The 17,451-nt window shown below is 37.7% G+C and overlaps 8 protein-coding genes across 8 annotated transcripts in view; 5 read left to right on the forward strand and 3 right to left on the reverse strand.

Annotated features, from left to right (window-relative positions):
• Positions 1–418: 418 nt before the first annotated feature.
• RHIMIDRAFT_233375 (uncharacterized protein) lies at positions 419–2,412 on the forward strand (the record flags this gene model as incomplete). Its single annotated transcript, XM_023607946.1, has 2 exons — positions 419–592; positions 643–2,412. 2 exons carry the CDS (start codon positions 419–421, stop codon positions 2,410–2,412), a joined length of 1,944 nt encoding a protein of 647 aa, XP_023471662.1.
• Positions 2,413–2,589: 177 nt separating this feature from the next.
• On the forward strand, positions 2,590–4,532 carry RHIMIDRAFT_233376 (uncharacterized protein; the record flags this gene model as incomplete). Its single annotated transcript, XM_023607947.1, has 5 exons — positions 2,590–2,791; positions 2,850–2,975; positions 3,025–3,862; positions 3,924–4,367; positions 4,436–4,532. 5 exons carry the CDS (start codon positions 2,590–2,592, stop codon positions 4,530–4,532), a joined length of 1,707 nt encoding a protein of 568 aa, XP_023471663.1.
• Positions 4,533–6,132: 1,600 nt separating this feature from the next.
• On the reverse strand, positions 6,133–7,834 carry RHIMIDRAFT_195741 (L-serine dehydratase; the record flags this gene model as incomplete). The annotated part of the gene is made up of 2 exons (XM_023606066.1): positions 6,133–7,556; positions 7,624–7,834. The coding sequence occupies 2 exons, from the start codon at positions 7,832–7,834 to the stop codon at positions 6,133–6,135; spliced, it is 1,635 nt and encodes a 544-aa protein (XP_023471664.1).
• A 372-nt stretch (positions 7,835–8,206) lies between these two features.
• RHIMIDRAFT_210878 (HIT-like protein) lies at positions 8,207–9,372 on the reverse strand. Its single transcript, XM_023607183.1, has 7 exons — positions 9,092–9,372; positions 8,993–9,034; positions 8,906–8,948; positions 8,829–8,844; positions 8,663–8,778; positions 8,589–8,612; positions 8,207–8,540 (listed from the first exon to the last, which is right to left on the reverse strand). Exons 1-7 carry the CDS (start codon positions 9,139–9,141, stop codon positions 8,406–8,408), a joined length of 426 nt encoding a protein of 141 aa, XP_023471665.1. The 5' UTR covers positions 9,142–9,372; the 3' UTR covers positions 8,207–8,405.
• Positions 9,373–9,487: 115 nt separating this feature from the next.
• On the forward strand, positions 9,488–10,345 carry RHIMIDRAFT_243950 (alpha/beta-hydrolase; the record flags this gene model as incomplete). The annotated part of the gene is made up of 1 exon (XM_023610004.1): positions 9,488–10,345. One exon carries the CDS (start codon positions 9,488–9,490, stop codon positions 10,343–10,345), a length of 858 nt encoding a protein of 285 aa, XP_023471666.1.
• A 686-nt stretch (positions 10,346–11,031) lies between these two features.
• RHIMIDRAFT_288734 (uncharacterized protein) lies at positions 11,032–13,114 on the forward strand. Its single transcript, XM_023613591.1, has 8 exons — positions 11,032–11,264; positions 11,313–11,477; positions 11,527–11,975; positions 12,023–12,135; positions 12,195–12,288; positions 12,341–12,451; positions 12,503–12,742; positions 12,795–13,114. Exons 1-8 carry the CDS (start codon positions 11,210–11,212, stop codon positions 12,897–12,899), a joined length of 1,332 nt encoding a protein of 443 aa, XP_023471667.1. The 5' UTR covers positions 11,032–11,209; the 3' UTR covers positions 12,900–13,114.
• A 732-nt stretch (positions 13,115–13,846) lies between these two features.
• Positions 13,847–15,676, forward strand: RHIMIDRAFT_243952 (uncharacterized protein; the record flags this gene model as incomplete). The annotated part of the gene is made up of 7 exons (XM_023610005.1): positions 13,847–14,053; positions 14,106–14,179; positions 14,247–14,279; positions 14,344–14,415; positions 14,473–14,858; positions 14,915–15,386; positions 15,442–15,676. 7 exons carry the CDS (start codon positions 13,847–13,849, stop codon positions 15,674–15,676), a joined length of 1,479 nt encoding a protein of 492 aa, XP_023471668.1.
• Positions 15,442–17,451, reverse strand: part of RHIMIDRAFT_14345 (Sec7-domain-containing protein) — a 5,182-nt gene continuing 3,172 nt past the window's right edge. The window contains exons 11-13 of the mRNA XM_023605725.1: positions 16,138–17,423; positions 15,837–16,088; positions 15,442–15,786 (exon numbers count right to left, since the gene is read on the reverse strand). Of these exons, the coding sequence (XP_023471669.1) occupies positions 15,726–15,786; positions 15,837–16,088; positions 16,138–17,423 (1,599 nt within the window). The 3' untranslated portion in view covers positions 15,442–15,725. The remainder of the gene's footprint in view (positions 15,787–15,836; positions 16,089–16,137; positions 17,424–17,451) is intronic.

Consider the following 17,451-nt stretch of genomic DNA (forward strand, 5'->3'; position numbering starts at 1 on the left):
CTCAACAATAGGTTCGCTGCAATATCAAAAGTACGCAATGTACTACATCAAATGCTTACCCCGTACGAATCAGAGGGCTTAAACCAGCGGTTCAGGCTGCACATTTTTTTTTACTCATGGTCTTAGGTAAGGACGACATTAACCCAAAAAGGAGAGGGGAGATAAAGTAGGAGAAGCGGAGAGGATATTGAACATGAGAAAGGAGGCGTTGGATAAGAAGATATGAAGAATAAATGAATTAAAGAAAAAGAAAAGAGAAGAGAGAGAGGAATGTTTATTAAGTCAAGCTGAATATAAACTTTTTTTTTTTGCATCTACTCGGATACTTTATACACACATAAGCACTTGACAAACAAATAATTTTTCTTTTTCTTTTTTCTTCTTGCCCTGAGCTTAGAATAATACATAAAAGGAGGGGATGAGTTCAGTAGAAGACGAAATACCCATTCCGTCAGCAAGAATAGAAGAATATGAATCAAGTCTCTTTGAACAGGAGTTTACAGAAGAAGACGTCTTACCATTTTTATTACAAGCACAAGATATTATCAGTAAACTAGAATCTAGAGTGGTTGAACTAGAAAAGGATTTATCTGTACAAACATCTTTTATCATCTTTATTCTATACTAAACCTGTATTCATAGACTATTCACTGTAAATATGAACACGATAAAAATGAATGGCTCATTGGTTTATCACAAAAGGACCAATACATAAACCACTTGACGAGCAAATTGAGTAAAATAGAATTCAACAGTAAAGAAACGATCATTTTATTATCTGATTTAAATATAAATGACGAAGAACAAGTAAAGTCTGCTGTCAACTTGTCTTTGCAGTATTTGAGACAAGCACAGACCATAAAACAAGAAGAACCCGATGATTTAGAAGAAGGTGAGCTCGAACGTAGACAGGCCGCCGTAGTTGAGTGGTCATCAAGAACACAAGATATACCAGATAATTCCATGTCACATAACGAAGAAGAACCTTTGAACCTCATGGATGGTCTTTCTTCTTCCTCAACTGGTTCCGCGCATGTTACATATAATACAAAAAGCATCTATAACCATCCTCATGTCGTAGATGAGGAAGAGAGTCAGTTTTGCATGAACTGTAAGCAGTTGCTGGCACAGTTGGACGAGCAAATAGAACAAAAGGCATACCTAAAGAGAGACTTGGGATCCTTAGCAGCAGCCTTATCAGAACAGGAAGAAATAAGATCCAATATCGAACAAGATAAGGAAGCACTGGAGGAAGATGTTGCAGGCATCACCTTACAGTTATTCTCGGCTTTGAATCAGATTTTGATGGAAGAAGTTACAGAAAGAGACCATATCGTACAGCTCAATCGTGAATTTACCAACAAGTTTACGCATTTACTGGACAACTGGGACGTGAGAGACTCGAAGCTGAAAGAGATGAAAGAACTGCTGATTCAGTTAGACTCTGCTGTACATCAAAGTGTCAGCACTTCAGCCACGTTCACCCGAAGATTCTCTCAACAGAATGCAGCTCCTATGCTAACAACAACAACAACAACAACAACAACAGCAGCAACAGCAATGAGTGGTAACAGTAGTATGCAAAAGCGTCTTTCTTCTCACCGCCGTACTCCAAGCTTTCAACAACAGATACACAATACGATTCAGATTGACGGATACGCTTTATCTGAATTTCAACAACATCTCAAGGCCCTAACATCCTCCAATCAACCTATACCTTCTACTTCATTTGTAAAGCGTGTGTTTAGTGAAGATATCGAGCCTTGTTTATTCTCTCAGCAGTCAAACAATAACTGGTGGAAGTCGACCTGGTTCAAAAAGAAGTTACTGGACGCTATCTCCAAGAACAAGTGCGAAATCCAGTACTGGAATGGCACTTATTCTACAACAAGCTATATGTCGGCGACAACAACATCTTCTTCCTCTGTCACTTCAAGTGCAAGCCATGTATCGAGTGGTTCAAACAACGTACCAATGCCTCCAAAGACAAAGTGCGTCTCCTGCAACGTCCTCCGTGTCTGTGAATTCAGGTTACGATTACCGCCTGCAAGCAACCCTTGGCTACCGATTGATAGATTTTGCAGAGATAAGATTATAGCTGTCTGTGGCTATTATAGCTTTATGAACAATTTGAAGTCATTATCGACATCGAGTACATTATTGAATACATTCAAGCAAGTGATGTATCATAGGCGAAGAATGACTTTATCAAGAGTAGGCTCTATCAGCTTATTCGAAGACTTGGAAGACTTGGATGACAATAGAAGGCACTCTAGAAGATATCGTGGAAATAGAGAAAGCGTTGTATTGGACCATTCAGGAAGTAATAGCGATAGTGGAAGCGTAGTAAGTGTCAGTGATTTGCAAGGATTAGAAGGAACAACTGCAAGTCAAATTGTTATAGTCCATTAGAATATACCTCTTTCTTTCTTTCTCTCTTTAAAATACCACTCACACATTATATGTCTTATAACCAATCATTTTAAACATTACTGCATAAAGCTGTCACTCCTTATCAATCAGCTTTTTTCTTTTTGTCTTTGTTGTTTCTTTCTTTCTTTTTTCTTTAATAACAACAGTATAGAACTAATGCCAGGACGTCAAAGAGGGCAACAACGTAATCAGCGAGGTAAAAGAAACAGTCATCGTGGCAGACGTGGAATGATTCCTACTGCAAATGGCTTTCTATATGAGCCCTCCTATAAAATTGACTATGAGGACGACTTTCGACTCTATGCGCAGTTTGGTTCTGAGGAAGAGCAAGAAGATCCTCAACTATTAAGCAAGAAAGGTACTTTTTACTTTATTTTCAAAAAGAGCACCCTTTGTAAATAATTCATATTCTTTAGGCCACAAAAATAAGAAGCCGCAGTACTCTAAAAAAAATAACAATCATCATTCACAGCGGCCTGTCAAACAAAAATCATATCACACACCCGTCAAGTTCACAAAGGCCACAACCTTATTTGAAAAAGGTTCGCATTATTAAAAAAAAGGAATGAAAAATGTTGATGTTGTTATTAGAAGAAGAAGAAAAGGATGATAGCGTAGATCAAACTATTCGGTCCATGACCACACTTCGTCTTGAGGATGTAGTGGGAGAAGGTTCAAAGGATGGTGCTTTAAAAGAAAAGGATGAAAGCGAAGAAGAATATCTTAATGAAAATGAATATTATGAAGAACATTCTGCAGAAGAGAATGAAGATGATGATGATATTGAGTATTATGAAGAAGAAGAAGATGATGACGATGACGACGATGAAGACGAAGAATATTATGATCAAGATACTTTCTTGCATTTCTCAGATACGGAAATAGATGAGCTTTTGGAAGAAGATATGATGATTATGGAAGATTACATGGAGAATGCAGAATTTGATAAGGACGATATCCATAATATCCTTCAATGGTCTGCGCAGCAGGATCAACATCAAAATGAAGAGCCTGAGTTTGAAGAATATGATTATGATGATCTTGACCGCAGCAATCATACACAACGAATATTGACAGAAATGGAAGAAGAAGAGGCAATGATGACAAAAGAAAATATCCATGGTCAAATCATGAAAGGTGTCAAGGATAAAACCAAGAAAAAAAGAAAGAACCGTCAGCAAGTGGATGATGATGTTGAAGTTGATCCTGAAATCTTTAGATACACTCTAGAAAGGGCAATGGCAGAAATTCCTCCAGGCTTACGTCCCGGTATGCGTTCATGGTATGATAAGCAACAAAAGAGAAAGGAAGCCAAAAAGGAAAAACAAAAACAGAAAAAGACGAGGCAACAAAAGGAAGACAAGAAGAGCAAGAAGAAAAAGAAGAACAACTCTTATGACCAAGACTTTGATCTGACAAAGATTGATAGGTATATATATATATATATATAATATTACTGTTAAACAAAAGTGTATTAAAACATTTAATAGGCGCATAAGAGAATTCATAACTGACAGCTCCATCTCATGCTATGAGTTTAGGCCCATGCCTCCTTATGTACGGAAACAGGTACACATCCTTGCTCAAGCCTATAATCTTCTGTCAGAGGGCACAGGCAAGGGAGCAGACCGATACATTGTCATCAGGAAGACATCTGAAACAGAGATACCAGAGAACCGTAGCTCAATTGAGCTCTACATAGAAGAGCTTCAGCAAACAATTGATGTGGTTACAAGTCGTCAACGAAAGCACAATGAACCTTCAGAACTATCAAAGGAGAAGAATCGCAACAAAAAGAACAGCAAGGGCACAACTAAAAAACCTGGAAATAATAAGAAACAAACGACCATGCCAGTTCCTGGTACAGTTGTTGGTGACAATGTTGCGCCTATCAGTCAAGATAATGTTGGACATCGCATGTTGGCTGCTATGGGGTAAAGAGAAAAAAGTTTGTAGAGATGTTGTATATGGGAACTAACAATTTATTATGGATATATATTAGATGGCGCCAAGGACAAGCACTGGGAACAAGCAATGATGGTATTGTTAATCCAATCATGGCTGTCGTCCGTAGAAATAAGTTGGGTCTCGGTTTATAAGAACATATTTACAATTAAAAGAATTACCAAGCTGATTTTCCCATTTTACGCTTTCGTGCCTTCTCTGCAGCTGTTTCTATTCTCTTTTCTTCTTTATCAGCAATTGCTAATGCTTTGGCGATCTTTTTCTGTTTTTTGGAATTAGACACTTTTTTCACTCCTCCCTTCTTAACTTTGTGAATAGAAGTTGCAGTCGTTGATGTTGGTTTTTTCTTCAAATCAATAGCTTGCTTTCGTGCATGCAATAATTGTAACTCTCTTTGGATTCTTTCCTTTGCTATATATACATATAAATGTTGGTGTTTATATTGTTACATGAAAATATGATTACCATTCTTTGGTTCACTGTCTTGAGCATAAGCATATTTGGATACGGGTTGCTTTTCTGTTATAGAATAAAAAGAACTTAGTATAAATGTACTCTATACACATACACAACAACCTACGATTACTTTGTGCCATTTTACGACTGATCAAACTCACAAGAAAGAAGCAAAAATATCTAGTGGCTTATTATAGATTGACTGATGTTGAAATTGTATTAAGCAGTGAAATACGGCTTTTTTTCTAAAAGCAATGTCGCATAATTTAAAAATGTATAATACAAAATATACAAAAAATGATATCTTGCAACGACATTACCTTTAGAAATAGTGTACACCATTTCTAGAAAGAGATGTAGCACTGACTTGTCGTTTTTTCGTATAAATTGTATTACAAAAACTTCAAAAATGCGATTTTACTTTCTGAAAAGATTGTACAGTGGCCCAAAATGACCACACAACTAATTCTATTTTTTTTAAAAATTACAAAAGCTGCGAGATATTAATAATCCTATGAAAGCGCATATGTGATTTTTTAAGGGAATAAAGAATAACAATGAAATAAAGGGCATTCTTTATTTTTTCTTTTCTTTGGTGTACTTGTGGAGCTGTCTTGCTTGAATTTTGCTACAAAATCCATAACTGCTTCATACCTCTCATTTTTATTGGTAGTTTGATCTACCACAGCAGCTACATGCGATGAGGTTTCAGTAACGGGCAAATCACCATTTTCCTTGTTCTTACCAGTAACTGCTGTATTGGACGAGGCTTCAGAAGAAAGCAAATCACCATATTTTCTTTGGGAAACACTACATGCATTAGAAAATACGTCAGAAGCTAGACTAATTTTAAGGGCGCTACCTTTGCCCACTACCTATGATATCTTCCAACAAAACCTTTCAATGTGTAGCGCCATACTAAGCATAGCTTTATAAAGTCATCATCTTGATTTGTGTTTCTTTTCAAGAAGAAGAAAGAGATAAAAAAAAGAAATGTTATTTTTTATTCTAGTTTTATGTTGTCAGTTTTATCTATTTATATTAAGTCTCTGATAATTTTTCAATTACGTGTTATTTATAAACTGTTGACCATACTATACTCCTGCCCTCTTTTTATATCTCTCGAAAGGAAGAAGCTCATATTATGTATTATTACGTGTTGTCAAATTGGAAAAAATAAAGATTGATAACCAACCAAAGTATAATTGTTATTGATCTTACAGCGTGCCAATAATATCTGAAAAAATTCTATTTATTATGAAAAAAAAATATATATATTTAACACAGTGGCACATTCACAGCAAGACCACCTTGGCTTGTTTCTTTATACTTTGACATCATATCAAGACCAGTTTGTCTCATTGTTTCTATAACTTGATCAAGAGATACTCGATGATCACCTTCACCGTTCAGAGCTAATTGAGCTGCAGCAATAGCCTTCACTGCAGCGAGAGCATTTCGTTCGATACAGGGTACCTGTACAAGACCACCAATTGGATCACACGTCAGACCCAAGTTATGCTCCATACCGATTTCTGCTGCATTTTCCACTTGATCCACTGTACCACCCATCACTGCTGTGAAACCAGCAGCTGCCATGGAACAGGCTACACCGACTTCACCCTGACAGCCAACTTCAGCAGCAGAGATACTGGCACCTCGTTTGAACAGCATACCGATGGCTGATGTAGTCAACAGGAACTCCATGACATCTCTTTCTGGATTTTCCGAGATAAATTCGAGATAGTATTTCAAGACAGCAGGGATAGTACCTGCTGCACCGTTTGTAGGCGCTGTCACCACACGCCCTCCACAAGCATTTTCTTCATTAACAGCAATGGCATAGACCGAGAGATAGTCAAGAGCTGGCAGGACGAATTTCTTTCGTGGCATTTTAGGTAAAAAGCTGAGTGCGAGTGGATACTGACTGCTGACTTGTTGTTGCTCATTTGATGTAGGCAGTTGCTGTGAAGAAGTGATGCGAGTGTCATGATATCCATTGCTTGCATTCATAGGGGTGCCATATAATCCTTTCAATAGTTTATTGTACAGTCTAGGTGCACGACGTCTTACTTTGAGAGGGCCAGGTAGATAGTCATCGGGAGAAGCCATGACACCGTTACGGATGCTGTCGTCCATTGTATTCCAGATCTTGAGCAACTTTTCTCTGATCGCTTCAGGAGTGCTCCACTTCAATTCGTTTTCAAACACAACCTGGGCAATCGTCATTTTCTCTCGCTTACAGACCTCCAACAGTTCTTGAGCATTTCTAAAGGGCAAAGAGACGACAGCTACATCCTGTTCACGACGTTCTGCCACCACATTCTTTTCCGTTGTCTGCTTATAATATACATTCTCACCGTGATCTAATTGGGTCTGTTCGTTGACGACAAAGCCACCACCGATACTAAAGTATTCATTGGTTGCCACCATGTTGACATTTTTGTCATAGGCACAAAAGCGAAGGCCGTTTGGATGTTGGGGTAATGTTTTGAAGTAATTGAAGACCATGTGCTTATCATAGTCAAATGTGATCCTGTGGGTTCCGTCCAAACGAATTGATTTGTTTGTCTTGATGTCTTTGACTCTTGATTGAATTGTACCTGTCTCAACCGTATCTGGGGCTTCACCCTCAATTCCCATCAGGATAGCTTCAGGAGTACCATGGCCTTCACCTGTCAGCGCAAGGGAACCAAACAAGTCTATTTTTATATATAAAAAAAAGATAAGCCATTCCGCGGATGATGAACATATACGGCAATTCATTACCTACTCTGAGTGAATGGACCTTATCTAGTACATTATGATCTTTCAAGTCATTAATGAAAATCTTGGCTGCTCTCATTGGGCCGACTGTATGCGAGGATGATGGACCGACACCGATAGAGAAAAGATCAAAGGTAGAGACGACGGCATGATGATCGTTTTGAGGGGATGTGTTGTTTGATTGGTTATCTTCAACTTCAGCAGTGTTGGACATGACTGTAGATGACATATGCTTTAATGATTGTATGGGTATCATTCTTTTAGTAAAAGAATAGGCGGGTCTGTATTGACCCAATGCTCTTTTTCTCAAAATGCTGCCAAACATGATAAAGAAATCAAAAAAAAAAAAATAAGGGAAAAATCCCGTATTTTATCAACTTAAAAAATCGTTCTTCATAGTCACATTTTCACACGGTATTCCTCGATTCAGCCAATCAGATTTGGTTTTTAATTTTACCCAGACACACTTGGACAAAAGAGTTATTCATAAAATGGATGACACGGTGCTGGTTTAAAGACATTGGTGTGCATATGTACAACCCTTGTGAATATAGTTCTAGATTTTGAAAGTAGCTATATTTTTAAACTCGTGATAAAAAGAAAAAGAGAGAGATCATTACTGTTATCCATTGTATGTATAATCAACAAAGTAGTTATTCACGACAAAAGAAGGGAGGGAAATGCTATTCTATATGAGCTCGCGTCATTTGCTTATACTATCAAGATGAATTGATCATTTATTGATAAGCATATATAAATTCAATTCTTTAATATGTCCGTTTGAATTATAATTTTTCCTTGATACGCTCCAAGGTCTTCTTGAGATCATCCGGCGTTACCTGCTGTTGAGGCCATCCAATCTTGAGACCTTGTTCAGGATTAGGTTTTGGAATAATATGAAAGTGAACATGAGGTACGACCTAAGGAAATATTAGTTTACAAACAAGATAAGAAATAAGTGGTATTACTTGATGAGCCATAGGTCCGTTGTTCTACACATAATCATTAGTACTTGTTCATTGAGCTTAGATTTAATCATTACCTGCAAGAGATTGTATTGACCATCTTCCAAACCAATAGCAATAGCAACCTTTTTTGCTAATGGGAGCATATCTGCAAGGATATCATCAGGTACTTGATGGAAGAATTGTGCATGGTCTAATCATTTGTGAGTTTTTTTTTCTTTGCAGTATTTGGAAAGTATTTACATTTGGGGATGACGAGCTATAAACGGATAGATGAGTCAGGATATCTATATTTTGATATATGCATCTATTAAACTCACAGCATGTCCTTCACTCAAAGGGTTGATGTCAAGGAAAGCATAACTAATATACATTATTTTTTGGTCCCTTTTTCACTCTAGACCTACCTCTTGTCCGTTTCAGCAATCTTGCAAGAAGGAATCTCGCCTCTTTAAGAAAAAGTTAGTTCATACCTGTGTCTTTATTATTATTATTATTATTATTACTTGATAATCTTGCAAAAGATACAGTCGTCAAGTAAATGTTGGTTGGCCATAATTCACACAATCAGGTAATGAAAAAGAAAAAAGAAAACCCGAGAAGTCTGTGAGGTAAACTTTTCTCGTGTAACAAGTACGCGTAGAGTGGCCCTGCAGTGCATTACACGTGGAGCGGAGGGAAAAGGTATACTTCTAAAATGCATAATCAAAGAGTCGTGTATCGAATACTCTATAAAGTTTCTTTTTTTGAATATAAAGAAAATGAATAAGAAAAACGTAATGCGCTTCACTCCTTAATTGATACAAAGTAGATGAAATTTCCTAATTTATCGAACAAAAGACCTATAATCATATAATAATAAGGATTTCGTGGATGAGCAATGAAGCGCACTTGAGCTCAAGATGGTCATTATAACAAGAGGTAATATGAGATTGAATTACCAATTCGATGGAGTAAGAAATAGCGTCGATAGTCCTTTGATATGGTTAATCCATGGAGCAGGTGGTGACTTGAGTCATTATGATGACTTAAAGACTGTCTTGGTGAAGCAGTCCTATAGAGTACTCACGTGTGATATTCGCTATCATGGTCAATCTCAACCTGTAGACGATCAACAGACCGAGTTTCGCTTTGTTGATGCATTGGATGATTTAGACTATATCCTATCACATCTTGTGCACTCATATTATCCTTCTTCTTCTTGTCGTATTCCCTTGTACATCAGTGGACTATCCATGGGTGGTGTCCTGTCCCTTCTATATGCGTCTAGGTACGAAAAGGATCCAGAATGGTCAAAACAACGACAGGTTGAACTCAAGGGTGTAATTCCTATTGCATGTACTGTTCCTGGTCTTTTGCGATCAAGGGAAGAATGGAAGAAATACCAGGAACCTCCGACGCTGAGCATAATTCAATATTCTAAAATGGCCATCGTACAATCTGCCAAATTGACCAAGTCTCAAGAAGACATTAACCGAGCAATGACACAGATATCAGATCTTGCCTTATACCAATGTTTTTCAGAAGTAGCAAACTCACTTTTAGTAGAGCAGGACATGCCAGTGACTAAGATACCAATGCTATTGATTATCCCTGAGCATGATGTACTTACAAGACAAGATATGGAGGATCTTTATGAGATCAACCATCAGCGTAATATTAAATGCCAAAAGGTAATCATACCAGATGCACTCCATATGGTCATCCTGGATCACAGTCAACAAGTTGCCGATTATATTGCACAGTTTTGTAAAGATTGATTTCTTCTTTATTCCTTCTTTTCCTTTTGTGACTTTGATAATAAAATTGTACCTGACAAGATAAAGCATGCACCTATCCACCATCGTACGGTCAAGGGTTCATTAAATACTAAATACCCCAAGATTGCCTAAATTCAAGAATTAAACGAATTTACTACAAGAAAATGATAATTTTTGCTTACAGAGGCACTAAAGTTGGTAGCTCCATTCACAATGGAAACCTGTACTGAGGATGATGCAGAGTTTAATGCTTTTGTGAACATGGTCCACATGACTGAATTACATACAAATGTAAAAGCAAAAAATAGGATTCGCGTTGCAAGCAAGGTTGCCTATAGTATTATTACTCTCTTGTCTCTCTCTCTCTCCCTCTCTTCCTTTCTTTCTTGTATTTACCTCTTCAGGAACAAAACTCAGTTGAATGTACGAATGGAGTAGCTTTGTCTTTTCATCAGAAAACAATTTTGCAAAAACAGAAGAAAATGCAGCAAATAGACCAGAAGTAATAGCAAAGAATATAAAGGAAGCCTTACTTGTCATTTTTATAATATAAAAAGAAAAAGACAAAGTGATTTAATAATACTCTGCTTTATCGGTGGTTCAAAACAAGACAATATACACCAAAAAAAAAAGACAAAAGTGAAATAATGAAGCTTTTATGGCTATAGTACAATAAGTTATTTCTTTTCTTTTCTTTTCTTTTTTTTCTTGTATTCTTACAAGGTAAGCTTAGTTACTGAGAACAATAAGTAACTTCTTTATCCGAGCTACTGTGACTGTCAATATGTTTTTTGTTGTAAAGAAAATTTACGCGTTGAAATATTTCATTTTTCTTTACAAAAGAAAGAAAAATACTTGTAGAGAATGAATGCGTTTGGAACATCGACAAGTCAACCAAATGTGACGTTTGGGAACACAGGTGAATAGATGGCCTCTTTTAAAACCATAAAATACTAACATAATACAGCCAATACACAATCATCAGCTGGTACCTTATTTGGAGCCACTCCAAGCAGCAACACTTTTGGAACCAACCCTAATTCCTCAGCTGGTATCCTATCTGGTACAAGCAGCAACACAAGTGCAGGTACTTTATTTGGAACAACACCAAATACCAGTACTTCTTTTGGTGGTATGTGAATAGAACCTCATCATTGAACAATGCTAATTTTAAAAAAAAGGCTTTGGAGGCTTTGGCCAGAAATCAGCAGCAGGAAACACATTTGGAGCAACTTCATCTGCACCTACTGGTTTTGGACAAACGCCAGCAACATCAACTGGATCTTTTTCATTTGGAACCAATCAACCTGCTGGCAATACGGCTACTACTACTACTACTACTACCACAACAGGCGGGTTTGGATCAACTGGATTTAGTGGTTTTGGTTCATTTTCTAACCCTTCAGCTACAACAATGACAACCAATGCAAGTCAAGCAAAGCCTACGTTTGGAGGATTTGGGTCATTTGGCAGTAACCAGCAACAACAACAACAACAGACTGGTTTTGGGATGCAAAGTTTACAGCAGCAACAACAAATGAATAAACCACAAGTTCAAGAGAAAGTTTGGCAAGAGCTTGCACTTATCAGAGCACACTTTGATCCTACTTCTCCTCTTTGTCACTTTAGAGTAAATAATCAACCATGTTGCTTATTGTGTATTAAATTGTTCTGTAGCATTATTTTTACAACATGGTACCACGCGATGAAGTTCACTTATATGTTCGTCCACCTAATCAAGATGAAAACTTGTGGAATGAAGCTATTCGAAAGAATCCTGATCCAACATGGTAAGCTTTATTGACAGCTAATTTATATGCGTGCGATTAAATCATTTACCCTCAAACAGCCTAGTGCCGGTTTTGGCTGTTGGATTTGACGATATATTAAAACGTATGGAGATTCAGTCCCAGCAAAATGAAATATATCAAGACAAACTAAAGGTAACAAAGAAATAGGGTCAAGTGAACACCTGTCATTGAATCGACATTTTAGGAAATTGGACAAAGATTGGCATCAGTTCAACGCGAATATCTACTTAAAACATTGGTGAAATTAGAAGAACATAAACGTCGCCATATCAACCTGACTCAACGATTGCTACGAGTAATGTGATATCAACCATTATCGCTAACGACTAATTCCTTCTTTTTATAGCTTCTTCGATATAGCCAAGTTCTTCGTTATAAAAATTTCCCACTAAATGCAGAAGAGGAAAAGACGTTTGAACAATTAAACCAATTAGCAGCACCAGATAATAGTCCTGAAGAGCTTCATGCAAAAATGGTTCATTTATGGAGTCGACTTCAAACAGCCAAGGCAGCATTGTCAGATGCGAATAACAAAAATGAAGTTTGGCGGTCAGTTAGTGAAGAAGATACCAATAGAATCGCAAAGGTATAAATATACAATGTGTGTGTATGTAAACATAAGCTCATGTTATCTATAGGTTCTCGAGGATGACCAGCAGGGTATTTTGCATATTGCAAGTATATTAAAAGCTGATACAAGAAAGATGGATGAGATCGTAGACACAATAAAGAATGCTAAATGAATGTAATAAACATCAATTTATTACGAAAACACGCCTGTTTCTAATTATACGGCAGAAGTGGGCTTTTTTTTTTATTTATAAAAGATGCGTTTGCTCAGCCTAATTACACAGCCAGTTGTTTTTATTTATATCTCTCTTTCTTTATCTGGTTAGCTTCATGTTTGCCTTATTGTAAAAGACATGTTGAAGTTGTGGATCAATGAAGAGATTTGCTGTGACTTGTATGTAAAAGAGTAAAACAGAAGTGGGTCTCAAGATATATTTCAATAACAACGACCATCTAGATCAGAAATCAATAAAATACCCGTCTTTGATCAGAGCGATCGTTGTTGGAAGAACAAACAAAACAGGATTGCTGCGTGCAAAGAAATAAAATGCAGCCCAGTCATAATGTGGAATAAAGTCGGATGCTTTCTATTGTGGAATAATAAAGCTATGACCATGGCTCATACCTGTATCTCTTTGAAGGTTTGATATGAGAGATAGTGAGAGAAAGAACCATGTAAGGTGCCTGCTGTTCCTTTTCATTATCGTCTGTTCTTTGCATATACAAGCACCAAAAGCTTATATATTTCATTGTGGTTCCTTTTACAACTCTTATAAAGCATTTTTAAGATTGCCTGATTTCCTCTTTTTTTTTTTTTCTGCTATTGTTCTGAGTTTTCATTATGTGTTGTTGACAATGAATTGATGACCGCGCTTTGATATCATGATAACTCTAACAAAATAAAGCAAAATAGAGAACAGACCGAGGCTAGATTCTGGATTTTGAAAGAGTTAAAGAAAAGGAAAATAGAAAGGAGCTAAAGATCCAATTAAGGAGATGATTTTCGCCTTGTCTTACATTTAACAACTTTTCCGACCAAATTTACCGTGTAACCAGTGTCTATTTAATACACTCTTTTTTTCTCTTTCTTTCTTCTTTTCCCTTTCATACTCTTTCAATCATGAAATCATTAGCATTAATTGCAAGCATCAGCTTAGCATTATTTGGATCTGTCATTGCTCAAGAAGGAGCCACAGTCCCTGTTGGATCTGGACAATCTACCTCTGGTAGTTATTCTTGCGATCCTAATACATGTAAAATTGCCAACAACTGTTTATGTGCATCTCAGTCTCCACCAGGCGGATTAGACCCTAAAGATACACCTCAAGTAAAGTAAAGACAATAGATATCTAAAACAATACTCACTCTTTTTTCTTCAGTTTGTTACTGTTACCTTTGACGACTCTATTCAGCCTGCCTTAATACAAACAGCCCTGTCAATGGTGAATGTTACGTAAGATTTTGTGATATTTTTAGGATATTAAGCTTGTTTTTTCTAATTGACTTTTTATTCATCGCAGTAACCCTAATGGCTGCCCCGGTCACGGTACCTGGTAAAGTGGCAAACATTTCTATTTTTGGTATTGTACTAAATTTACTTTTTTATTTTTATCTCAGGTTCGTTTCAATGCAGTATACAGATTTCTCATTGGTACAACAGTGGTATGCAGCTGGCAACGAAATTGCGGAGTAAGTTATTTTTGATATTATCAACCTGTGCGAACGTTTAACACCATTTCATTATAGCCATACCTTCACTCACGTAGGCACACCTTCTGCTCAAGAAATTGCAGCCTGTAAATCCATGTTGAATGCCTATGGTGGCATTCCCAACTCAAAGATTCAAGGTTTCCGTGCACCCTTTTTGAACTACACCAAAGACACCTTAAACATCCTCAGCCAACAAGGCTTCCTGTACGATTCAAGTTCAAGCGCGGTTACTGATGATGCTTACTGGCCATACACACTTGATAATGGTATGGCTAATGACTGCTGGACGGGTATTTGTAATGCTGGTCAAGTTAAGTTGCCAGGTCTTTGGGAAATTCCAATGTATTCCGTTCTTGATAACAAGTCTATTCCTCAATTAATGGATGTCTATTTGTCTGGCAGTCCCGCTGATGTTACTGCATGTAAGTTATATTCTTAAAGCATTGGCCCCCAAAAAAGATACTAACATAGAATTAAGGGAGCAACGCTGCTTTTGATAAACATTACAATGGAAACCGACAACCTTTTGGTATCTACGTTCACCCAACCCATTTGACCACTTACCCTGGTCTCCCTGATCCCAAGGATATGTTCCAAGCCGTCCTCAGTTTCATTCAATCTATTGCTTCCAAGCAAGATGTCTGGTTCGTCACTAATCAACAATTATTACAATGGATGAAGAACCCCGTCAAGGCATCTGAATTGGGCAAGCAGGATTACATGCAATGTAAGCAACCTGTTATTCCCAAAGAGATCTGTAACGGCTTGGACGATGACCACAATGGTGTCGTTGATGATAACTTGATCAACAGCTGTAATTTTGGCCAAAGTAGTACCAAGACTTGTTTCAACTGTCCTGGATCAGCTCCCACTTTAGACAACCCCACACCCGCTTCTACTGCTCAAAATGGAACCGCAGGCTTCCGTTACCCCATTCCCGATAACTGCGAGTAAGTAGCTGAATGCTTGATCTATTTTTTTATTTGCTGATCCATTGTTTAATAGTACTACTTGGTGGGATCCTATCGGTAACACTTGTCTCTGTACATCTGCTGAATGTCAGCTCAAGAGCATCGCTGTCTCTAGACCCAACAATACATCCTCATCTTCAAGCTCCAGTTCCAGCAACTCTGCCTCATCATCTAATTCATCCAACAAGTCAAGTGATGCATCTAGCCTATCAGCCTCTATTATACCTGCAGTGCTTATGGCTGGTTTAATTAGTCAATTACTATTCTAAACTTTAACAATAACCATGTAATAAATATTTTTTATTTCGCTTTCTCTTTTTATAAAGAATTGGCCACTTTCTGCTTGATTTCTAGGATAAGATTCAAGAATTCTGGATTGCTGTTTTATAAAGTTAACTAACAGGATTTTATATACATTTAATAACTTACTTTCTATATTCTGAATTTGCAGATGACAAATTGAATATGCCAGCCATCATTTGTTCTGCTACAGCTTGTGTGACAGTAGGTGGGAAATCACGCAAGAGACGAAGACAGTTGAGAATGTCTTCGAGCATCACATTTCTAGCCGCAGCACAGATACACAGTCTTAATAAGCCAACCACAGTTCGCTCTACTACGAGCACGCTTTGTTTCTCTGCAAAGTCGAGTATGCCAAACATGTAATCTGTTGCATATGACCTAAATATAAAGCATTAAAGCATGCCCAGTTTAAGATAGACCACCATACCATAATTCCTCTATCCTATCTGCATTGCGTACAGTGATTGTCACCATAAACTCCAAAAATAGAACTGTGGCTGGATCATAGGGTATTGTCACTGTTGATTTCTTCATTGCTTCACTATCATAGCCAACTGAACGTATGGCACTCAGTAGACATTTATGGGTTTCTAAGCTAACTGAAGTAATGTTTGTAAACAGTTCCTCTAGCTTACAAGCAGATACACAATCCACTGCACACATAGTCATCTCCACCTCTTCCTCCGTCGGGTCACGGCTGTAGGCTTCGTCATTAGAATAAGGAGATAAAAGATAAGAAGAAAGCGTGGATAGAAGCGAGCCATCTCTGCGGTTTTGTTGTTTTGAAGGCTTTGGTACCTTTGGCTTGAGTGGAATATTGGTTGTTCCAGATAAAAAGTCTTCTACCTTGAGCATAGAATTAGGTAGAAGGGAATTGAGGAAAAGATTACGAATGATCTGAAGCACCTTTGTCCAACTCTTGCGAAGGGCATTTCCATACCTCGTAACCACTGTGAACAAGACGACGGCTGCGAGTTGTCCTTTATAGTCTCGGCCAAATCTGACCGCAAGCTTACTCACCACATATTTCTGACCAGCCACGTCTACGATGGGGTCAGGTACAAACGATGTGTGATTATCAAGTAATCCAGTCATTGTGGCCAAGTTAACGACGATACTGTCGAACGCATCATATAGTTCAAAGTGTGCAGCAAGAGTAGCACAGTGACGGAAACCGGTGATTGCTCTCTCCAGTGTATCATCATCTTGAGCTGTATTAAACGCGCATGAAATTGCTGCTACCAAAGGTTTCCATACTAGCTTGAACATGGCATGATCATAAGAAGATGTTGAGCATTGTTCAAAAGGATCCGCCTCTGCAGCTCGGTGTTGTAACTGTTTCCAAGCGTAATTGAAACCCAAGAGACCTTCGTGCTCGTCTGGCATCAGTATTTCATCTTTTTGTATAGCCTCATACATGGCTGTAAGATATTCTTTTGGAAAATCCTTATTGTCGTTCATTCCACGTATGTTTCGAATGTATTGTTCAGCAGACATGCGTGATTGATGCCTGATCTGTGGGTTATGTTGGTCTGTGTTCAACAAGATGATCGAGAAGGCTAATATTTGAGCAGCCTTCAGGTTCGCAATCCCGGAAGGTTCAACATTGAAAAATGTTTCTGCAAATGTATCAGTGACACGCTCAATTTGTTGAGCTTCGCCTGGTAAGCGGAACGTCTCGAGTACCATACGTAATGCCTCATCCATACGTTTCTAACTCTCCTTTTAGTATACGCTTTCA

Source organism: Rhizopus microsporus (genome assembly GCF_002708625.1).
Source record: "Rhizopus microsporus ATCC 52813 unplaced genomic scaffold scaffold_1, whole genome shotgun sequence".
Lineage (NCBI taxonomy): Eukaryota > Fungi > Mucoromycota > Mucoromycetes > Mucorales > Rhizopodaceae > Rhizopus > Rhizopus microsporus.

Bases quoted from the DNA above. Each gene is read 5' to 3' on its own strand.
- RHIMIDRAFT_210878 (XM_023607183.1), bottom strand. From the start codon at position 9,141: ATGGCCAACCAACATTTACTTGACGACTGTATCTTTTGCAAGATTATC. The intron at 9,035-9,091 runs GTAATAATAATA...TTTTTCTTAAAG, and splicing joins ATCTTTTGCAAGATTATCAA to AGGCGAGATTCCTTCTTGCA. The intron at 8,613-8,662 runs GTAATGATTAAA...GATTATGTGTAG, and splicing joins GTCAATACAATCTCTTGCAG to AACAACGGACCTATGGCTCA.
- RHIMIDRAFT_288734 (XM_023613591.1), top strand. From the start codon at position 11,210: ATGAATGCGTTTGGAACATCGACAAGTCAACCAAATGTGACGTTTGGG. The intron at 11,478-11,526 runs GTATGTGAATAG...TTTAAAAAAAAG, and splicing joins TACCAGTACTTCTTTTGGTG to GCTTTGGAGGCTTTGGCCAG. The intron at 11,976-12,022 runs GTAAATAATCAA...ATTGTTCTGTAG, and splicing joins CTCCTCTTTGTCACTTTAGA to CATTATTTTTACAACATGGT.